Source organism: Candoia aspera, chromosome 3, assembly GCF_035149785.1.
Source record: "Candoia aspera isolate rCanAsp1 chromosome 3, rCanAsp1.hap2, whole genome shotgun sequence".
In the NCBI taxonomy this organism is placed as follows: Eukaryota; Metazoa; Chordata; class Lepidosauria; order Squamata; family Boidae; genus Candoia; species Candoia aspera.
In genome coordinates this window covers 32,249,141-32,273,032 of record NC_086155.1, presented here as the reverse complement: position 1 = coordinate 32,273,032, position 23,892 = coordinate 32,249,141, and the positions used below count along the sequence as shown (strand labels likewise).

Below are 23,892 nucleotides of genomic sequence, written 5' to 3'. Positions count from 1 at the left end.
ATCTACAGTTTGTTTGTTTATTATTTATTTATTAATCAAATTTATCACTGCCCATCTCCCAAAAGGGACTCTGGGCAGTTTACAATAAAAGTATACTAAGTTTATACTTAGTAAGGCCATACGTGGCTATATATTCAAACCAAATTGTTATCTCACAAATACGACACTAAATGGATTCTGTTGGCTTCTTAAAAATGTAGGATTTAACATTCAGCAAATTTTACACCATAAAATATATCCAACGTTACAAATATAGTACTTTGTAATTGGTAAACATCTCACCGCATGGCTACTCCCCCCCTCAAAAAAAAACAAACTCTGGTCCTGTGCTAGAACATTAGGAGGAAAAGCTGGGGTGGGGGGGGGCATAATTGTTACCAATTATTTTACAGAATATTTTCCAACTCTCATCAAGTGTTTTATTTAGAAAATTGTTCTGATTCTTAATACTGTGTCCTCTCATAGCTCCATTAATTCTCTAGGTCTGTCCTCTAAAGGTGTTTTGAATAAGGCTGTGGTCAAGAAATCCATGCGTAAAGTGGGAGTGCCGTTGAAGGAAAAAGAAATCCATCCAAAATGTATAGATGCCATCTTTTTAAAGCAAAGTGATATGGTGTGGAAGGCTAAAAGATCAGTACACTGTCAATGATATTTCAGGAAAGGTATTCTGATTGTTTTCTGCAAAAAGACAAATTCCATTGTTTCATAGAGTTTGGAGATGTAAGAATCTGAGTTTAAAAAAAGCCATATTAACATACCTGTTTTTCACATATCAGTGCATAGTTTCTGAACTTACTACACATTTGCTATCTTTTTCAAAAAAAGTGGTGAAGCACTTTTTTGTAATCACTTATCAGTTACTGACACGAGATAGTCAGGACTGACCAGATAGTCAGAAGTGACCAGTCTTAGACCACTACTTTTAGCTCAAATCACTCCTAGTAAACTTGGCTGTTAGAGGTTTGCATGTTACCATTGTTTCTGACATCATTTCCCACCAAACTCATTGTTAGCCTTTTTCTTAGGTTGTGTTGCTTTTATAAAACACAGGTGGGTACAGGGATCACTGAAACCGAAGTGATTTCTACATTGTTTATTATGTCCTTTACCCAATGCTAGTGATTGTGCATCTTTCAAAGATGCTCCCTATAACCACCATAAAAAGCAACATATATACATGATTCTTACTTGTCCTCAGGTCATTTTCAGGCACAGAGTAAAACAGGATGTTTCCCAAAAGACTGTAATTCCGGAAGAATTTCATTCCTTCTTGCCACTCTGAGAAAAACAGAATTACATCTTGAATATGTGGAAAGTTATCAAGAATATTTTCTGCTATCAGAAATCCACATGTTCTTTTAGGAGATGTCATAGCGGTGAGTTGACCATGACAGTTAAAAGCACATTAGGTCCATGAGATGCATCTTTGACAGGGATATTTCAGAAAACGGTCAATGTAGGTCATTTAGAATCCTCTATTTTCTGACCAAGACAGCAAATTACTAAAAAGAATTACTATAAATTTGATTATGAAGTCTGCCATTTGGCAATCATGCCTTAAAAGAAAATGCCTCCCATTTCAAGCGTTGTGAGATTTTGTTCTCATATCACATAAGGTGTATCCAAGACAGCTACACCAGCTGCTACTCCACCATCTGCATGTTCTATAGCCTTTGTTCTCAAGAGATGGCCCACATGCTTATTCATCACAAGATTTTGACCATGTCTGCAAGGAAAAAAAAAAACTATATGTAAGATTGCTTAACTTTATCTGTAATCTTGCTAGAGAGTTCCATTAAGGAAAGCTGCTTGATTGTAAGCAGATAATTTGTGTATGTATGTACACTTGCTCAGCAGTTCTGCAATGGCAGGCCAAAGCACTTTACTGTTTTTATAATATTATCACTGAAAACATTTCAGTTGTAAGCAATGGAGGAATTTATTTATTTAAAAGATTTATATGGCTGCCAATATTGTGGCACACAACTGTGGGCAGCTAACAAAAGTGATAAAAACACAATGAAAAAAAAAATCAAAAGCCGGGCACAGAATGCATCATCTATGCAGTCCCTTGGCTCCAACCTTACTATCCCAACACCTCAGGGAAATGCCAGTTCTTTATGGCTTTCCAGAGGGTTAAGAGGGTGGGATTGTTTTTGTAACCCACTAGAAATCTGCTTAAGGATGAGCATAACTTAACAGGTAATACTCAAGCACAGGGTATCAAGAACTGTGCTTACTCATTTTCTTTCTATTATTATAGAAGTGGTAGGAAGAATGTTAGGAGATGGCACATAGGGTTACTTACTTCCAAAATTGATTTATTTCATATTCCCCTATTACGTGGTTTCATTAAACATAACAAGGTGGTATATTAAATTGACTAGTGGTCAGAGAACTGGACAAAACCCTATATTTACATGATAAATCTTATGTAACACCCCTAATGAATTCTAGCATCTAGTTCATTCATCTTTATAGTCAGTAAAAATTACACTGAATTGGATTGCTAGTTTATCTAGCTTGGTATTGTCTACTGACTGTCAACAACTCTTCAGAGTCCAGCATAATACCTTTTTTAGCCACAGCTTCAGCTGCGAAGAATGGAAACATGTAATTATTTGCATACAAAGTATATACTCTACCACCAAACATTTATTAAAAATGTTAAATTCAATTTCAGTTCAGTGTATATAGCTGGCTACTTGGCACATGACTCAGAGTGCCATACATCATCGATAAACAACCCACAATCCATATACAGTATGTAAAAACAACATAATGAACAAGTAATTAAAAACAAAATACAAAAACACATGGACATGGACATAAAGTGCCAGGAAAAAATTCAACCAACAGAACCATACCGCTCCCTGACCCATGCCTGGGGAAAGGGCCGGAAGTTTAATACCTTTCAAAGACAGACAATCTGGGCCAAATGAATCTCAGGGGACTGCTGTTCTAAACAGGAGAGGGGCAACTGAGAAAGCACATCTCTTAGTCCTCACCAGATGATACTGCCTAAGTGACAGGATCTGAGCATGCCAAGGGGCAGAAATAATTCAAGATAGACAATCCCACTAATAACCTGGCCCTCTGCCATGAAGGGCTTTATAGGTAAGAACTAGCACTTTGAACTGCACCTGGAAGCTCCCTAGTAAACAGCACAGCTTGTGAATGATCATCAAGGGCAACCCCATGTAATGCACATCATAGTAATCCATCTGTGAGGTGCCCAAGGTATGAGTGGTCATGAGCAGGGCCTCTTGATCCAGAAGCAGATGCAACTGGCACACAAAGTAGAACTGTGCATAGGGCCACAGAGCCATAGTTGCCAACTGCTCTTTGAGCAGGAGCTGTGAGTTAGAAGGACCCATAAATTGTGTACTGGCTCTGTTTGACAAAACATCACATGAAGGGCATCAGCATCACATGAAGGGCTTGGGGTTCAGATATGCAACTGAGTGTCATCAGCATACTGATGATAACACTGTGCTGATGGATGACCTCACCCAGCAGTCTCTTATAGAGGTAAAAGAAGTGGGGAGAGAACTGAGCCGTGAGATACTTCATGAAGTAAGGGCCTTGGGCTAGATCTCTCCCTCCATTCATTAACTGACTGAACTCCAGAGGAGGGAGGAGAACCACCTCAACCATGCCTTCCATTCCCACACACTGAGCTGGTTCAGAAGGGTATTGTGATCAACAGTATCAAAGGCCACCAAGAGATCACGAGGATGGATGCATGAACCCCCATCCTGGTTCTGCCATTGGTCATTAATAAGTATGATCAGTTTTGTCTCCATACCACATCCAGGTATGAAACCCAACGGAAAGGGATCCAGATAATCCGCCTCATCCAGAGCCCTTTGAAGCTGCAGCCTGACCACCTTCTCAACAAGGAGATAAGCCAGAAATTATCTGACAGATTTGAGTCCCGCAATGGCCTCTTGAGAAGGTGACAGACCCCCCCACCCTTCTGAAGTGCAGGTGGGGCCACCACCTCTCAAGGATGAATTCACCACTGCTTGGACCCAACCACATGCCACTTCCTGGGAGGTCTTAAACAAACCAGGAGGGGGATGGATCTAAAATACAGGTGCACGCACTTACAACTCCCAGGACCTATCTGCTTCCTCAGAGCCAACAGGAACAAACTCTTTCCAGATAACCACTATGCTTTATGCACTTAATGCACAGGTTTTATCCAATGTATTAGTAGCAAAAAACTGTGTTTTGAAAACCTGCAGACAAATAGGAATGTAAAAATATTAGCATCTCCAGTAATTGCAGCGTTTCTCACCTGATATAGACTCCAAAGATTCCCAATTCAGACACACATTCCGATATTTTCAGTGGAAAATGAGCCCTCAACAAGTAATTTAGTGTCGGGAGAGGCTTTATCTTATCCATGAGAATATAAGAAGTCCTCTCAGAACTGTCTTTAATTTTCTCCAGAACCTGCTTGAGCTCATCTCCATAGAGATTATTCCCTGACAATACAATAGATGTTAATATTAGACAAAACAAAGCTGCTAGTTTGCATGTTAGGCTTCTGATCCCATCCCAGCAATCTCAGACCTGAAGGATAAGTGGGAAGGAGAAATAAAGAGAAATAGTTTCCTGTGATTGGCAACATTTTACATGGGCAGATTTGCAATTCTCCCCAGAATTGTACAGCATAGCATGTATATCAGCAGTCTGAGAAAGGAGGCCATTCTTTGCAGGATTTGGGGAAGATAACAATAAAAAGGCATTCCGCTGTGAAGTAAACACTATACTTGCTGCAGTTAAATGGATTAACAATGTTTCCATGATACTAAGTATTTCTAGACAGACTGTAGATGAGCAGTGATTATGGAATAGCTAAAATCCTCCAACATTATAGCAGAATTCTTTTTTGGTTAAACTATCAGCAGCAATTCTCATCATTTAGAAGTTTTTAGAGTCACCAAATCAGAGGAAAGTTCTGCTTAATAATATGTAGTGACTGTTAAGCATTACAAGAAATTAAAATTTGATAGTTTTTCTACTTAGTATTAGCCCTATTCAGGAGTTTAATTAACTGTAATTAACTATATAAATAAACTGTAACTTTACTCTAAAATAAACCATATAAATAAACTGTAATTAACAGTTAACAGGCAATGCAAGCTGATACCCATACCTCTGCTGTCAGTTTGCTGGAAGAGATGTGTATACAATGAAAATCTCTGCACACAAGAGAGAACACACGTAATCTCAAACTGCACAGGCATTCCTACATGTGTAGTTGCATATGTGAAGGCCCACTTCTCTGCAGATGTTTGTATTATATGCATAGTTGACTACAGAACAGGTTCTATTGCAAGCATGGCACAGATGGAGTTCATATGTTTATGTACCTTTTAAGCGGAATGCCTAAATTGGTCTACTGTTGTGCTACAGTAGAATTTATGTGTGTGAAGATAATTCTGTTTCACACTTTTCTTACTTGCACAGAAGACATTAAAAGTTTTTGAAAATATTAGATTCTGGAGCTGAAACTCTGATTCTGAATGGTGACTACAGCACTACTGTATAACTATTAACTTAGATATCTGATGGTATTCACTAAGGCTAAGCATTTTTAGGACTGAAACATTACTTGCAAATAAAAACAGATGTGGAACCAAAATATGCTTAGGGTCCAAACTATAATGCCTCCATAACATTTTATTTATCAGATAAGTCATCTACATCCAATTCTCTTAGTAAACCTAATTAATTTTCATATGTGATACTCATTTACATGGTACTTTTATTACAACTGTCCTATTTGCCTCCAAATCCTATTAAACTGTTTCTAAAAATAAGTTTTATTCTCACACATTAATTAAAAAATAAATTATTAGAACTTCCAGTATACAAGCCCAGAGAACAATTACCTCCTCCTTCCCGTTGTGGTTTTAACACAAATTGATCTGGGTCAGCAATAGCCATGGCAACCATCTTATCACCCTCTTCGTCCTGGAAGAAGAGAAGAACGTTGCAGTGGAGCCATACCAAAGGCTTAAGCTTGGCTTCTAACAACAAAGTTTCACTATATATCAAACATATATAATATCCCTAGACAAAAAATAAGGTTTACAATTTATCAAAAGATTTTATTAAAGGTATATATTTTAAATATATTATCAACACCGTGCTCTCCGATTTTGTACTGTATTATACCACAGTATATCTTAAGTATCCATTTCTCACAACAGACTGCTACTTACCATTTCCAAGGAATAGAGACCTGCGAACGTTGCTCTTAATCGAGCCGCTGCTTCTGGGTCATTTGGCAAGAATTCTTCCAGGACTCCTGGCCGGCTCAGCTCCTGCTGCACTTTTTTGGTTCCAGCAAGCTGTGTGGCTATATCAGGACACTTAACTGCTCTGGACTTTTCCAGTAATAAGCGTGCCTCCCAGTTCTTAAAACAAACAGAATAATCTCAGCGTGGCTTCTTTTGTAACATATGATATTTTAAAAATTTATTGCACAACAGTTATATATCTTACAGTTGAAGAAACTGATACTGGCTATGATCCAAAGACTATCTTCTACTTATATATTCTTTTTCCCCCTTGCATCTGCAGCCCCTGCAATAAACTCCTAACAGAGAGAAGCTCTTCAGAGCATTACTCCATGAAGACTGCAGGAAAAAGGCAAAATTAGCATGACTCTAGAGAATCCTTTAGAATGAAACTGATAAAATTATGATAATTATGATAAAATTACGTGTACATCACTACTGTTTAATCAGATAAAAAAGAAAACATAAGACAACCCTCTGGATATTTGAATATCAGCAAAAGAAATGCATAAAAATATCTGTGTTTATCCACTGAAATTGTCAGCCTACATTTGACATGTTAGCGAAAAGCACCCTTCTATTAAACTTGCAAAGTAATTCCTCCCCGTCTTCCAACTGAAAATTGCTTCAACACTATGTCATTGTTTCCTGACTACTTTAAAAAGGCATCCATATGAGCATCTTAGCAATGTTTACTGAAGTGGTAATGAGCTATTTGAATTAGTTCAGAGAAAGGCAAGCAACTGCCACAGGAAGAACTGAGTAATTTTTAGTGAATTTATTTCACAACTTGTGGACCAAACTCTGTTTAGGATAATTTCATTTTAAATGTATACAAGATTTCTGCATTATTTCTATTTAATTATTATATGATTGACATTGTTGTAATTCACCCTGAAATATGTGATGATGGTCTAAACAGTCCTTGAAATAAATTATACCTTATGCATATCTGTTATAGATGATGACAGTAGTACTAACCTGTTCGTTATAACTCCTTGGCACATAGCCTTCCCTATAGTATACCACTGCTATTTCCTCCCCATCTCTGGAACAGACAGCAAATATGTAAGCACTTTCCTCCATTTTATTTACCCCTCCCATTTCCCAAACATTTCTCTCTCTCTCTCTCTCTCTCTCTCACACACACACACACACACACACACACACTGCAACACATTCTATTAATGTGAGTAGATATTTATTGATTTTGAATGTTTTCAATACATTTTTACCAATGTTAGAAAATGATATTGTAAAAATAAAGTCTTCAAAAACATTGCATACAATTACTGGAATACTGATCAACGTTACCAAACAGATCACTCTATTATCGTTCTGTTGATAAATAAACATAATAACTGATTTCCAACTTTTCAGTAAATTAGGATGCAACTGGATGCTAAGGACTGAAACTGCTTTAATAGTAACCAGGATTCTCAAAACAGTAAGATGAACATTCACCTTGATCCTTTATTCCCAACAATACTAATGCAGCCCTTCATTAGCTACTTATTAAGAGAGTTATTTCACATATCCAGTTGAAAACAATTTTCAATTCATATTCTGGTGGTCATGTGAACATTTCCAAATACCTGATACTAGTTTCTTTTTAATAAATGCAACACAAATACCATACACTTTGTAGTGCTTGTAGTATCAAACATCTTAAGTGGCAGATAGGTGAAAATATCCTTAAACTCACTTATCAGCTCTCCATGCCCTAAACTAAAATTTCTGTTTAACAGGGATTGCTATTCTATAATACTGTGAGAGTCACAACTGGGAGAGAGAATTGTGAAATTACCATCTGTTCCTATGAGGGATGCCATTAGACATTTTTTTCTGGCTGACAGAGTTACTGCCCTATGCCAACCACAAAGGCCATTTCCATGTTGTGCGGAAAGGCCTTTGTAATGTGAGACACTGCAAAGAAATCTGCTGGTCTTTTTGTGCTATGGAAAATGTTAGTTAAAAAGAGGCTAACATAGCTCTTCACAGTTGTGGCATGGATACTGCTTTGCTTTAACAAAACTTTTCTCAACATTATAGCTTGGATGTAGGCAAGGATGTTTTCCACTTAAGATAATTAATATCTTGTATGACTACTAATGTTTAACAGCATTCAGGGAGCAGATCTACGGATAGTACTTACATATGCAGTTTCTTTTCACTGTCCAAAGATGCTTTTTCAAACACATCTTTAAAACTTCTTCGGATCACCCTGATATTCCTTAGGATGCAAGAAAGACAAGAGGAATTGTAATTTTAAACAGAAACCAACCACCTTCAAGTAAAATGGGGGTTCCATTTTATGTGGAACTAATGCAGAAGCTTCACTTGCTCAAAATACAGCAGCCAGAGGGATGTCAAATCTTTGAGTTACATAGTTTTCATCCAGGAGTTGTTTGAGAAATCAAATGTAAAATAGTTGATCTAACAAAAATATTTAATATAGCTGAATGATCAACCTCTCTGTCAGAGGACTGGAAAGTATCTAAACTAATATCAGTCTTCAAAAAGATATGGTCCATTTAATAACATTTTATTCAATAATACTTTGCAGAAAACTATTATTAAATATAAAAATGTCAAGCATACCCAAGACAAGATTGCTGCTGAAGAATCAGAACAGTTTCTGTAAAGGTAATTCTGGTCCCATTTATCTTTTAGAATTAATGGGGAATAGGGGGAACATCAAAGAGAAGACATTTATATTATGAGGAGGGACAGAGTGTTGGCCTACTAATTATTAATACACTTCATTTGATAACACACAGATATGGCTATTATTGGGTTAAGTTTCACTTGGCCTGCACTAATGAGATAGCTCTGCATTGGCCAGTCTTCACAATCTTTTTACTTACTTAGAATGATTTACTTAGGGTCAGGATGAGCTTGGTTGGGGAGGAGACTGCCTGGCAACTCTAGCAGTGTGGGTTGACCTCAACATGTTGATCTAAACATTGAACTACAGTTGATAATGCCCTCTCTTAGCAAGAACAGCACTGATTTTTTTTACATCCTTTTCTCTTAAACATCAGATGTCTATTATTTTCTGCAATAGGCATCTGATATAAACTGGACTAATTAAAAAAAAGATGTTTTAGTTAGGCCCTGAGCCACAGCTGCTGAGGAGAATGTTCTGTGGCCATGTGGAAGCACTGATTGTCCCAAGGGCTACATTCAGCTACTATTGACTCCATTGGATTGTGGGGCTCCTGGTAGCTGAGAAGTGCCATAAAACTTCATCTCTCTTTCCTTATTAATAAAATCGACATATGCATTAGCACCAGAGAACTTTCTCTAGTTTTGAAACAGAACAAAAAATAATTTAAAAGCTTTGCATAGCAAAACCAAATGGTATAGTTAGCAGAATTCAAGCTGTGAATTCAAGCACAGTTCAAACAGCTGAAAATGCAGCTGCTGTTTGTGAAGAAGGGAGAAAAGTCTTCTGGGACAGGAAACAGCTACCATTCTGGGACTGCCTATCAACTCAGCATAGTTACTGGTGGTGCTTTGAATTCCAAAATCAAACCTGGAACAAAACAATAGCAAACCAAGTTTGTACTTTTCACAAGAAAATGTATCGACTTGGTCACAGGCCATACTTTTACTATGATTACTTTGGGCAGCAGAGAGCTGTTATGTATAAGACAGTGAAGTTACTAAAATGGTCATGCCTGAGATTTTGGAAGAGAGGGTTGTTTTCCTTTTTAATTTTTTTTTCAAGTCAGTTTCTTAGTCGCTTACTTCCCTCATTTGGTAGTGCAATTCCTGGAGCTAGACAAAAAGGGTTTAGAAGTTGCATAAGTATGTGAGTTTCCCGGCCCTATTTTAGTAGTTTAAAAGTCTGAAGGTTTACCTTAAAAATATATTTTAAGGAACCAGATATTAATGATATAAACTTTCAGGGAATTAATTTAATAGCCGAGATATGTTTCAAGTATTCAAATTTGAAACATCCCACTTCAAGTAAAAAACACTGCCACCTCAAATGTAAAACAACTGTTTCAAGTACAAAACAGGTCTGTTTGGGGCATTTAAAAAATGTACCTAGATCAAAAACAGGAATTCTGTTTCAAACTCAAACACTTTTATAGAAAAATATTTTAAAAAGTCCATTTTTCACTCATGTTGCTGTTCAAGTTCAAATTCAAGTACGATTCACCCTCAAAGTGGGGTATTTCAAATTTGAAACATTCAGTTTGAGACATTTTGCCCAGCACTACTGAATAGGATTGTCTGAAGTACCTCATCCTAATTATATGAGACTGTTACCTCATCCATAGTTCATTTTCTATACAGCGTTGGTCAAAAATATTTCTCTGAGCCTCTTCAACCAGAAACATCACTACTGCCCTGAAATAGAAATACAATATGTAGCAATTTGTGAGAATTAGTTGAAGTGTTCTAATTTTGAAATACATATTTAATATTTATTATATGTTATGTAACATCCAGAAACAGGGATTGGCAATCCGTAGGAAAACACAGATAAAATGTGCTCCTACAAATCCATTTTTTAATACTTTTAAAAAAAGAAAATATAAGAAAACAGACGTATTAAGCCTGAGCTAGACTTGATATACCAACTTTCCTTAAAAAAATCCAAATCTTCCAAAACAAATGGAAAAAATAATGGGTCCCACCCTTCCAGTAATATCAGTCCCATACTTCCTGCAGCCCTTAGATTCCTCAACTTTTTAAAAATTATTTTTGCCAACCATGAAAGGAATCTGGCAAAAATAATCTCCACTTTATACACTACTTATGTATACATAATCTCAATCTTTATGCACTATATGATCTTCTAGGGGCTTTGGGATGGTCTCCTATTTGTCTCTTTGCTTACCATATGGTTGCCTGCCCTTTACATACTATTAATACTTGCCTGGCCCCTCTCCACTTCCTGCTTATTTCCACTGAGTTTTTGCAGTTCCAGCCACAGCTTGTTATTGTTGCCAATATTCTGCTTGCTGCCTTTATATCTTCTTGCCTTCAATTATGCTTTCAAAGATGAGAAAAAGATCACTACCACTACCATTCATGGACTATTGCAATGCACTCTACACAGGGCTGCCCTTGAAGACCACTTGGAAGCTGCAGCTGGTCCAGAATATGGCAAGGGTTTCCCTTGACATTAAGTCCAGTCGTGTCCGACTCTAGGGGGCGGTGCTCATCTCCGTTTCAAAGCCGAACAGCCGGCATTTGTCCGTAGACACTTCTGTGGTCATGTGGCTGGCATGACTACACGGAATGCCGTTACCTGCCCGCCGAAGCGGTACCTATTAATCTGCTCACATTTGCATGTTTTCAAACTGCTAGGTTGGCAGGAGCTGGGACTAGCAACGGGAGCTCACCCCGTCACGCGGATTTGAACCGCCGACCTTCCGATTGGCAAGCTCAGCAGCTCAACGGTTTCACATGCAGCGCCACCGCTTCCCTTAGAATATGGCAACGGTGGCAGTAATTGGCATGCCACAATAAGCCCATGTTGACACTACTGCTCTGCAAGCTGAACTGGTTACTAGTTGGCTTCCAGATGCAATTCAAAATTACCACCCATAAAACCTTTCATGATAGGGCCAGGTTATTTGTGGAATTGCCTATCCTCCAATTGTTTCTGCCCATCCGGTGAGATCAGGCAGAGTGGGTGTGCTTTAAGTCCCTTCGATTAAACCTAGGAAGCATGCCTTCTCTGTCATAGTGCCTGCCTTCTGGAACAGCACTCCCCCTAGAGATCTGTATGACTCCCACCCTGATGATGTTCAGAAAGTCACTGAAAACCTGGCTGTTCTTCTAGGCTTTGGCAGGATGATAGTTGAGCCCTTGTAGAATATTTTATCTGTTATAGAGAGTTTGACTTTTGGAGGTATATGATCTGTCTTTAGTTTTTATTGTTCCTAATTTTTTAAGTGTAAGCCACCTAAAGTTGTTTGGAACTGGCAGCCCCTAAATTGTATCAAGTAAATAAATATAAATAATTCAGTATACTTTATAGGAATATACGGTTTTCTAAAATTTAATAAAAATATCATAGGTTGAAAAAGAAATTTAAGTTTTAAAATAGGTTTCATTCCAGTATAAATCATTTTCCAGAACTGATGAGCTTTACAACACTGCCACCATATAAATGATTGATCCATTACATTTCCCAAAATTTTTAGAAGATGAATTGTCTATTTTAGTGATTAGGACTGGGGTAATATAACAACAATAAAACAACTTATACAGTTTTCTCTAAATGTAATGTTTGGAGTAAATTTAATGTTCTTCTTCCATATAAATTATCTTTGTTGCGTATCTATCACTACATTTAAAATCTGCATCCATTTAAACAGTCTTTTTTTTCTGAATCATATTTCACCAAATTTGTAAATAAAGCCCATCAAATTTTGTGTGATAACAAGTTTTATGTTATAAGATGTTCAATTTTAGTCAAATCTCTAAGTATTCTCCCTTGTTTCTGCAGTTTGTTTAATATTATACCACTTATTTGATGATACTGGAACCAGTCAGGTAGGTAATGGCAAAGTCAGAGTCTCAGAAGATTTCATTTTTGTCTTACTAATAATCAAATCTTGTAATCTTAACAAATTATCTCATCACTGAGCAAATTTCTTTGTGCTTTCCACTTCATGAAAATAAACATTTAATAACAAAGCAAGAAAGGATAAATCTGGACTGATTTTTTTCCTGTATTTATCCCAAACTTTCAATACTCTACTTACTATTTAATGATCTTATGATACATTTTTCCAGATTCTGTACTATCCCTGAGGTGAAACAGAGAACTACTAAGAAGTCGTCGTGGGATGCTTTACTGGAAGAAATATTCCTGATGCTTATTTAGTAGCAAATAAAGATATTTTATTTTCCCAGTTCCTTTTTACTGGTACTGATTTTGATTTTATTATATAAACACTATTTATTCTGTCAATAGTTTCAACAATTAGAAAACATAAAAACTTTATGTTATAAAAACTTTAACAAATAAATTAACCTCTACCACCATCCAAGGAAGAATAAAGTGTAGGAAGAATCAAGACAACTTTCTTTTAAAAGTTCGTAAAGATGGTCAGTATTACTGGAATAATGCTAAATAAACAGAAGTAGGCTCTAAGAACTGTGAGGACATATCTGACATTTTCTTATATGCCTAGAGTATATATTTGAGAATATTTAAATAAAAACGAAATGAAAACCAGTTCCAGTATTAATGGTTCCATTTTTTTCCAAAGACTTTTCTGTTGCAATTTTTCCATCTTATAAAATGTGACCATGTGAGTTTGTTCATATGCAAGCAACACTGAAACACAAGGATACAAAAGGCAATGAGAAAAGTTAAAATTAAATGAAAGAACTGCAGTAGAGGGGAATAATATAGCTATATCCTTCAGGATTCCTAAAACTTCACATTAAACAAATTTGTGCCCAGAGCATCAGTTATTCACATAAATAACATGCATGGCTATGCAGATATTTTACAGGCCAGTGATATTACCTGTTTGAGCCATAGAGTTCCCAAGCTCTTGCAATGCCCATAGCAATCCCTTTGGATGGATTATTGGAAAGCAATTTTGAGGCTTCCTTTGATTTTCCCAAAACATTCAGCACATGCCTATCATTGGAATACATATATAGAGAAGTCATAAAATGATTGAGAATACACAACTGCCAGGACAAAACTGTTAGAGAAATAAAAGTCCTAAACACTTTCTGAAACACACACTGTAAGCATCCTTCTTGAGTAACGCACATACATACAAAACATTTTCACTTGCAAAATAAAAGCAAGCAGGGACAGATTATCATTGCCATGTATTTTGTATCAAGGCATCAATTTATTCAAGGGTGCCATTAATAAATGTCACTATAAAATATACTCTGAACTTGGCAACAGGTTTTACCAAGAAGAAAACTGCACCCCCACCATAACTGGCAGGGCAAGCTACTGTATATAAACAGAAAAGAAACCCCACACTCACTCCACTCACTTGCACTGATGAGGTTACCTAATGGGGTAATAAAATGTCTGCAAGCAAACAACCAAGTTCAGAGAGCACCAAGGACTCCACAGTTCAACCCTGAGCTCCATTTATTCCCTTGTATTAGAACACATTTTAAATAATAGTATGTGAAACTTTCTGAAAATGGTATGACAAGGATTTGCTGTCTTTTGTAACTGTACCTTACAAGTGCAGAAACAATAATTCAGGGCAGAATCCAAGTTGTGGAGTCCTTGGTGCTCTCTGAGCCTTGTTGTTTTCTTGCAGACGTTTCATTGCCAGACTAGGCAATGTGGCACTGAGGATGTTGCTTAGTCTGGCAATGAAATGTCTGCAAGAAAACAACAAGGCTCAGAGAGCACCAAGGACTCCACAGTTCAACCCTGAGCTACAAATATTTGCTTCGATTGAGAATCCAAGTTCCTAAGAAGCTCAGCTTTCTTTTTGATTTTTAATAAAAACAAGCAAACATGGAGAACCAATTTATTCATGATATTGACGGTTAGAAGGGGTCCAGAATTCTATGCTGATGCCTTTACACGTGCAGTGGGAATATACCAAGAGTAGGGACCTCTGCCATGGTGCCTAATATACTGGATGGGCAATGAGGTCACAAATAGGTTGTTCAGTGGATGAGGAGGTGGCAGCTTTGGATTCAAGTTGCTATTTTCCCTCAGATGGCCTTGATCTAGGCATTTCAACTATCCTTTTCCCATACACTTTCTGCTCTGAGCCAGCCAAAATGTTAGTGATAACTGATATTTTTAAGTAGCCTTAAAATAAGAGTTGAAAGCTTGCTGGATGGAATCACAAAGGTGAAGGGCAACTCTTCAGCATTTTGCATAGCTTTCTGTCACCCCTATTATAGCAGAATACAAACAGCCCTGAATAAATAGTAACACACTCACAAGCAAGCAAAGGGCAGAATTCTAGTCAAAATTTGCTCCATGAAAGTTGTACATAGTGAAAGAACCCAAGTTTGCTGGCAGCCTTACCGATGTACTGCAGTGGTTCGAGATGTGAGGCCTCCAAAACTTGCAGCAATGGTATTTATTTCTACTTGTTTTAGAGCTGGAGAACCATCTGCATCATAGTCAAACATGTAGTCAGAGCGATTGATTCCTAAAAACACTGACTAAGACAGACAGAAACATAGCAGAAGCTATAGTGGCAAGTATTCCAAAAGGAGAGTTACTCTGCATTACTATCCATCATATGAAGTTTATTTATTGACTGCACTCAGCACTTAACCACAAGATAATCCACATGACAGCTGTTCTGGTTCTAGGTTCATGTTTCCATAGGGACTGACTGCCAAGGGAAGTTTTAAGGGAGAACAATTCTATTGGCAATAGGGTGAAGCTAGGGTTAGGGTTAGGTTTCCATGAGGTTGGTTGATAAAAATGTTACTTTTAATGGGAGATGTAGCTTTAAGGTGAGTTTTTATTTATGTATTTGTCAAATTTATATGGCTGCTCATCTCACACGAAGTAACTTCGGGTGGCATGTAATAAAACCTACTATTAAAACATACAATAAAACCAATTAAAACAATTAAACCAGTATAAATAGATTAAAAACAAAACCACAAGAGGGAGAATATCACACATAATACAGCCAACATGCAAGTTCCCTACCACCAGGGGATCCCCAGGCCAGTTTTAAAAAAAACACACACATTTTAAGGGCTTTTCGGAAGGCAGTAAGGGTTGGGGCTAACCTCAGCTCAGGAGGGATGATGTTCTAGAGGGTGGGTGCCATGGCAGAAAAGGCTCGCCTCCTAGGTCCCGTCAGATGGAATCTTTCGCAGATGGGACCCGCAGCATGCCTCTCCTGTCAGACCTGATCCGATGTGTAGATGTAATCGGTCGGGAAGAGGCGGTCCCTGAGATAACCTGGCCCCATGCCGTGTAGGGCTTTAAAGGTCAAAACCAGCACCTTGAATAGCACCCTGAAGCAAACCCCCAACCAGTGTGGTTCACGAAGCAGAGATGTAATGTGTGTCCTCTTAGGGGCACACATAACTGCCTGTGCCACTGCATTTTGCACCAGTTGAAGCTTCTGGATATTCTTCAAGGACGGCTCCATGCAGACTGCATACAGTCCATAGAGGAGCTGACTAGCACATGAGTAACTGCGAGCAGAGCTTCACGTTCCAGGAATGGGTGCAACTGGAGCACAATACAAAGTTGTGCAAAGGCCCTCCTGGCCACGACGGCCACCTGCTCCTCGAAAAGGAGTTGTGAGTCCAGAAGGACACCCAGATTGTGAGCTGGGTCTGTCTGAGGCAGTGCCAGTATTAAAAATGGTAAAGTCCCAGATCTGGAAGGCCAAATCCAAAATCATTCAGTCTTGCCAGGGTTCAGTTGAAACCTGTTGTTCCCCATCCAGACCCCTACAGCCTCCAAGCACTGGGACAGCACATCCACAGCATCAATTTGCCAGGGTGGAAAGATATAATTGAGTACAAGGAAGGAAGGAAGGCAGATTGAAATCCCCCAGGACCAAAAGCCATTTATCATTTGTTGAAGTCTTAGATTAGTCTCTGATTCAGTATGGTGTGGGAGTTAGCTTTAGGGACAGTTTTTAGGGTAAATGGTAGTCTTGGACTTATATGGGATAACCTGCTTCAGTACAGGTAGTCCTCACTTAACAACCACAATTGGGAACAGAATTTAGGTCACTAAACAATGCAGTTGTTAGGTGGTAGATGGTAGCTGGGGACAGACAGAACTGCTGTTGCTAAGTGGCGCAGTCACGTGATGTTACGCTTTATGACTGCGTCATTTAGCACCAGAAATTCCAGTCCCAATTATTGTCGTTAAGCGAGGGCTACCTGTACTCTTGTTACGCTAGGGACTCTGTCAGGGTAACTTTTAGGGTACAATTTCTATAGGCCATGAGGTGAAGCTATGGTTAGGGTTAGGCTATTAAATGAATGTTTACCATTAGTAGTACCCTTATATTTATGTTATGATAGGAATTACTTACTAGTAAAATTTTTAGGTTAAAAATTTGTATTGGCAGGGGTGTGAGAATTTAGCATGAGGTTTAGGGATCTTTGACATCTTGGGTTCATTTTCATGTGATTAGCTTTAGGCTGATTTATGCCAAGTGGTAATGTTAGATTTATGTTTCATGAGGACTGCCAAGGTAATTGTTAGGGGAAAAAAATTGCCACTAGGGTGAGGTTAAGGTCAGGTTTCCTTGAGGTCCAAGATTATATTTAATGGGTCCTCCCTCCCTTCCTTCCTTGTATTTATGTAGCTGCCCATCTCACAAACATGACTCTGGATGGCATACAATAAACTCTGGGTGGTGTTGGGGCGAGTCTATTAGTACTTGTAAGGATTACTTGTCAGGAATATGTTAGTAGATTTAGCAGGTCTCATGAAATACCTGAGCCATTCCTTCTTTCAAAACCTGCTTGTAAATTTTAAAAAGTTGAGCTGTAAAGTCATCCACTTTAATGATACTAGGAAGAAACAGAAAAGAGAGATCATATATAGAATTCAAAATTACTGTAAAAATACAAGAATCATCTTTATCTAAAACCACTTTAAAAAAGTCACAAAATAATATTTAAAGTTTCAGTTCTCTAGAATTCTTCATGAGATAAGGTATTATAAAAAAAACAAGGGGCAGAGAAGTCCAAACATTAGACCAAACATTTTAGAGTGATGTTTCTTTCCCCATAACCTTTCCTAATATATTTGTGGAACACAGCTTCTCATTATATAAAAAATAGGTTAGCAGGCAGAGATCTTGAGTGAGCCTACATTTTTAAAGAATTTATACCACATTAGTAAAATAATATTTATTACTAGGAAAAAAAAATTTCATCAGTTTTTTTTATCGATTTACTGTGTAGCCGAGTGAATTAAAAAAAAATCCAGCTCTTCATATTTCTGATACTACTTGGACCTCCAGCAACAATTTATATGCAAAAAAGAAAAACCCAAAATGTATACATGAATTTTCAGCATACAAATCTGATAATGCATGGAAATTCACATCATGTATTTCCAACTGTCATGTAACAAGTAGAATTGTAAGACCATTCTCATGAAAAAGTATGGCAGTCTTGGAATCATGAATTAAAGTATCATATAGTATTTAAACATGACAGAACATGAAATGCAGTGCTGGTCAATACTTAGAAGTAAATAAATTACAACATGTTTCCTCAGTTTCCCAGTCATTTCCAAACAATTAGACAAATACCATTGGAATAAAGTAGGCAGAGAGAGGATCCTGATGTGAACAATTAGGAAATATGCACAAATGTTTCTTTCAAATGCCACTGTGGTGGCAACGCAGAAGACCATTGTATTTTGAGGAGTTTAAGTGACATATTTTGATTTTTCTCCTTCACACGGAGAAGCTTAGAGTTTGAGTTACACTAATGTTTAGCTGGCTTGTTTTTTATTTCTGTTTGAAATGGGGGGCAGGGGAGAGAAAAGAAACCCACAAGACTGTTTTTGTTAAGCACCAGCTTACCTGTATAGCTTCCCAGGTTCTTGGATGATAAGCAGGTGCTCCAGATCCTGGGAACTATCCAGTCAAGGTTAGATCCTGCAGTTTTAGTACCATGGAAACAGGGTCACAATGTTTTAGGGCCAGACTTTGATAAAAAACCTTAGGATTGCCTTTGAGTTTGGGAGCTTCTGCACAGACCTGAGCACTGGGTGCTGTGGAAATTGAGCTGCCCTGGGGTATCTCCGCTGTCCTTATTAAGGGGGTCCTGACAGCCTATGGGAGAATGGGTATCAACTTGCTTGATATGTTTTCTTTCTTTATGCTATACTTTTTATGCTTCTGTTTAATCTGCCTAAACTGTGTTTCTGTTTAAATTTGTTTGCTTAAGTTTATAATAAAGCTTAAAATCTCTTTATTCACTGGTGTGCTTATTGTCTCTGGATCTAAAAGAACCAACTGTCTGAGCACCTGATCACTGCTTGGACACTTGGCAGAACATCCACTAAACCAATTTTAATACAGGTTGTCCTCACTTAATGACTGTAATTAGGACTGGCAACTATGTTGCTAAGCAACACTGTCATTAAGTGAAACATCATGTGACTGTGCCCGACTTACAATGCTTTCTGCTGCGAACATTAAGTGAATCACCTGCGGTCATTAAGTGCAACATCATATGATTGTGACTTGCGACTTACTGCTGGCTTCTCCACCGACTTTGCTTGCTGGAAGCCAGCTGTGAAGCTTGCAGATGGCAATCATGTGACCATGGGACACTGCAACTGTCGTAAATGCATGCTGGTTTCAAAGCACCTGAATAGTGATCACATGACTGCAGGGACACTGCAACGGTTTTAACTTCAAGGACCAGCCATAAAGCTACTTTTTCAGCATCCTTGTAAGTTTGAACAGTCTCAAAAACAGGCCAGTTGTTAACCGAGGACTACCTGTACAAGCATAAATTGTAATTAAAATACTTTTTTCCCCTTAATATGCAATAGGCAGACATACCTGGCAAGAGTGCACTCCAGGAATTCTGTATCTTGGCTAACTTTATCCACCAGCAGGTTAAAGTCTTGTTGAACGGAATAGGCTTGCTCAAGCAGATCTTTTGGTACTGCAGATGGGAGCAGTGTAAAGGGTGCATAGTTCACTACCTGTTAATAAGAGTACAGCAATGGGTAAGCCAACTCATTCCCTTTGAACAAGTAACCAAATGAAGCTCTTTTAAATCTTTAAAGCACACTAGAAGTATGTAGGGGATTAATCAATTAATTACAGTATTATTATTAATGCTGTAATCAACAGCATTGCAGCAGAAGATCTTGGGAGTTATTGACAGTATTGTGTACTTTCAGAAGCAGAGCTTTCATGGAAACAACAGCATTCCATAAATTGTGTAGCTAAAAAGGAAAGGCAAACAGGAGCAGGCAGGCAGGCAGGCAGGCAGGCAGGCAGGCAGATAGAGCTTTCCATGTATGTTGTGTCACTTTGGCCTGTCTGCTCGCGTTGGGTCACTACATGCTGCCAGATTTGTTAATATTACCATATATGATAAAAATGATCACATGGAGACAAATTACTGCAAACTTTGCTTTACATGCAGATAATTGTCAGCCATCTTCATTGACCAGTATATGATTGCATTTCTCTACCCATTTATGTTTGCAAGTATATAATTGCACAAAGAATGATTAGCAGAAGATGAGCAGTATGTATGATTAAGAAATGTAAAACAGGATTTCTACTGAACAAACATACAAAAATCAATCCAGGAATAAAGAACATATAACTAGTAAAGTTGTACAACATTACTGAGTTTATTTACACAACTGCATATATAACAGTGTATCATATAGTTACTTGAACTGAATGATACATGCAATAAACTACCTTTCCATATAACCTGCCAGTTCACACCATTCTTTGTCTTTATGGTTCTACCCATATATACCAGCAAGCCAGAATCATAATGCATGATGCTTTATCAGTGGACAGCTTTTATTGATTGAACTGGGATGAAAGTAGGAATTAATGCCCTCTTACTCTAATATAAATTCATCTTCTTTAAAGAGAATGAACTTTTTTTTGTTTGATTTTTTTTATAGTTTCATGTTGGATGCTACAGTTGTTAGAGAGTATAAATGTAGTTAAATGACTACTGAGCAATACTACACCAGTGCCGCAATAACGTAAGTACTTGTCTCAAGACCTGTCAGCTATCTATGCATAAATATGTGGTACTGAAAAGAATTTGCAACATGAATTCTAGTTTTGAACTTACATCAGAAACAGTGGGGTCATCTTTAGTCCTCATTAGAACACCTTCAAGTAGTGCTACATCTATTGCAATTGGAGCCACATATTGAATGAGTTGGACATTCTGCAAAACATCTTTCCAAAGTGCAGTCATTGCAGAGACTGAAAAAGCAGATACAATAAAATTCTAAAAATTCTATTTTAAACACACACACACACAACCAAGATGGTGTGAAGAATAAAAATAAGATTCAATATCCATTTAAAACATCAAGTTGTAATACAACATAAAATCCAGAGTGAAGACATGTAATAACAAGTTGTATAACCCATTTAAAGCAGTTCTGGACTTTGAAAATCAACAACATAAAGAGACTTAGCAAAAGGCAGACTGGAACATATTCAGATTTTAAGGATTGGTTTAAAATTTGCACAGTATGTTGGAAGGAAATTCTAGAAGTTTAGGGTCACCACCAAGAAGTTAATCTTATTTACAGATATAAAATTTTGTAACTTAGTCTAAAAAACACCATCTGTCTGATATATACCTGGGAATACATCCCACTGAATATAGTGGGACTTAATATATTCAGTAGCATCCGAAGTCTCTTAGCGAACTTCACACTTGACCAAAGACATGAGTGTGTATTTTCTACATCTAACTCCCAAGATCTTTCTCCTACATCTAGCATTCAAGTTCACACAGAGTTAATTAAATCTAATTATTTTCATTGAAGTAAATGTAAAAAACCTGAACTACAGTATTCATGGCTAGCAAGTTGTCTTTTATTTTTCTTCCAATTACACCAACTCTGACAAATATAACTTTTTTTATAAAGAAGGGAAACATTCTTTTACAGAAATATACTGAATGATTCCCAAAATACATAGTTATAAAGCACCTCAAAATGAAATAGTATGATAGATAAAATCAGATTTTCATGATTGCTGGAGAACAGAATTAGTGGAATACAGTGAGGTATCATTATATTCTGTCCATCCCCAGAACTTTCCTCTTTCCTGGTATAGATTTCACATAGTCATCAATTTATACTGCTGTCCTTTGTAACAGCTGTCTGTGTCTATGTAACCTGCATCTGAGCTCCCAGAATACTTTTCTTTTCGTGTGTGTGTGTGTGTGTGTGTGTGTGTGTGTGAGAGAGAGAGAGAGAGAGAGAGAGACATACACAGAAATATTCTATTATTTTAACATTCATGACAGAAAAAATGCACTGATGGAAGGATCCTTTTTTATTAGAGGAATTCCCCAATTCCTGATTATTTTTAGTGTAATAACGAAGTTCATCTGGCAGTTATACCTCTGAGCAAAAGAGTGATGTATTAATGATAATTATGAAACGTATCTTCATGAGCCAAGAAGTAAAATAATAAATCCCTACGGATATGGATCTTGACAACTTATGTCAGAACAGCAATTATAATCTTTTAAAACATTCTACAGAAACCCAGGCTAATGTGAGTAGCTGGTTCAAAGGATGCTTTGCACTAAACAATGTAACCAGACACTATAATAATAATGACAAGTACTTTAGAAAGAATTTAAGCCATTTACTTGAACAAGTATAAACAACTTTGTTTTATAAGGTTCAATAAGATAACTATTGTGTCTTGCAACCTTAACCTATCACTGGAAGAAACCTGGATATTTATGCAGATTGCAAGAATCCATTTTCCTTACCTTTTGCAAACGAAGTATGAAAAAAGAATACAAGACCAATTCCATTTCTTAAAAGAATATTGTATATCTATAGCTGAAATCATCATAGCCAGAGAAAAATTTTAACTCTCTCTGGAACACACTAGTGTTGTTTTAGCACAGATTAAAATAAATGCAAGCAAAGGAGGAAAAAAACCCAAACACCTCAATTGTCATACACAAAAAGCAAATGCTGAATCATCTTTGGCCTGTTTCCAGTTAATCGGTGTTTTTAATCACTTTTTTCTCACTTTCTGTAAACAACAGCATTTTTTAGACCAGATCTCCCACATTCTCAGTCTGCAACCTGGGGACATGGAGTGTCTTCTTTTTCGTCATAAAATGATTTGACAGTTCCGTTTAGTAGCTTTTAAAAAACCGGTGGCCATGTTTCCGTCTCAGGACAGACCTCTGTGTCCCACACTGGCTAGCATTGGTCCCAGTCCACTTCTGTTTCGCCAAGCCCCTCAGCAGCGGCTTAACTTTTCAGACACCCCCCACGCCCGCCATTGTTGAGAGGACAAACGCTGCTCTGCGTCTTTCTGCCCTCAATAGTCCCACACCCCGCTTTTGGTCATCTGAGAAAGAATGAGGGTTAACGGGCACCACTGGGTCCTCCCCCTTCTGTCTTCCAATGAGGAAAGGCGCCGGCCACTACATCCTCGGCTCAAGGCAGTGATTCCCATCAACACACCGCGTCCCTTCCGCGGGTTCAAGTTTCTACGCAACCATTGAAGGAGAACGGAGGACATATACCCCACCCGCGACGCCCACCCATCCGCACGGTACCTGAAGCCACTCGGGCGGAAATCCACAGCAATGTCCGCTCAGATAACCCCTCACAGATTGGCTACTCTTTCAGCCTATCCACGAACACCAGCGTCCTTTTGCACTGATTGACAGGAGTCTCGTATAATCATATCGGAAAAGTACGAGACGTAAGGGCGAACACTGAGGAGAAAGGAGGGGCCTATGCAAATAAGGAGGCGAGCCTCGCCGTCTTCTCCTTCTGTTCTTTACCTGACGCAGGTTTCTCCATCAGAGGTTTTCCCACGTGTGTAGGAATGGGCGCCATATTTGAATGTGGATGGTAGCTGGTCCGGAGCGG

The 23,892-nt window shown here is 37.9% G+C and overlaps 1 protein-coding gene across 1 annotated transcript; it reads right to left on the bottom strand.

The window, feature by feature from the left end:
• Positions 1-649: 649 nt before the first annotated feature.
• On the bottom strand, positions 650-23,729 carry GSS (glutathione synthetase). Its single transcript, XM_063297245.1, has 13 exons — positions 23,574-23,729; positions 21,093-21,229; positions 19,820-19,965; positions 17,729-17,804; positions 15,325-15,464; positions 13,825-13,941; positions 10,599-10,679; positions 8,473-8,550; positions 7,299-7,365; positions 6,240-6,434; positions 5,907-5,988; positions 4,304-4,493; positions 650-1,726 (listed from the first exon to the last, which is right to left on the bottom strand). The coding sequence occupies exons 2-13, from the start codon at positions 21,219-21,221 to the stop codon at positions 1,603-1,605; spliced, it is 1,425 nt and encodes a 474-aa protein (XP_063153315.1). The 5' UTR covers positions 21,222-21,229; positions 23,574-23,729; the 3' UTR covers positions 650-1,602.
• Positions 23,730-23,892: the final 163 nt, after the last annotated feature.

Coding starts and splice junctions, on each gene's coding strand:
- GSS (XM_063297245.1), bottom strand. CDS start 21,221: ATGACTGCACTTTGGAAAGATGTTTTGCAGAATGTCCAACTCATTCAA. Junction 10,680..13,824: donor GAACTCTATGGCTCAAACAG/GTAATATCACTG, acceptor TTTCTATTTCAG/GGCAGTAGTGATGTTTCTGG. Junction 1,727..4,303: donor ATCTTTGGAGTCTATATCAG/GTGAGAAACGCT, acceptor TTTTCCTTGCAG/ACATGGTCAAAATCTTGTGA.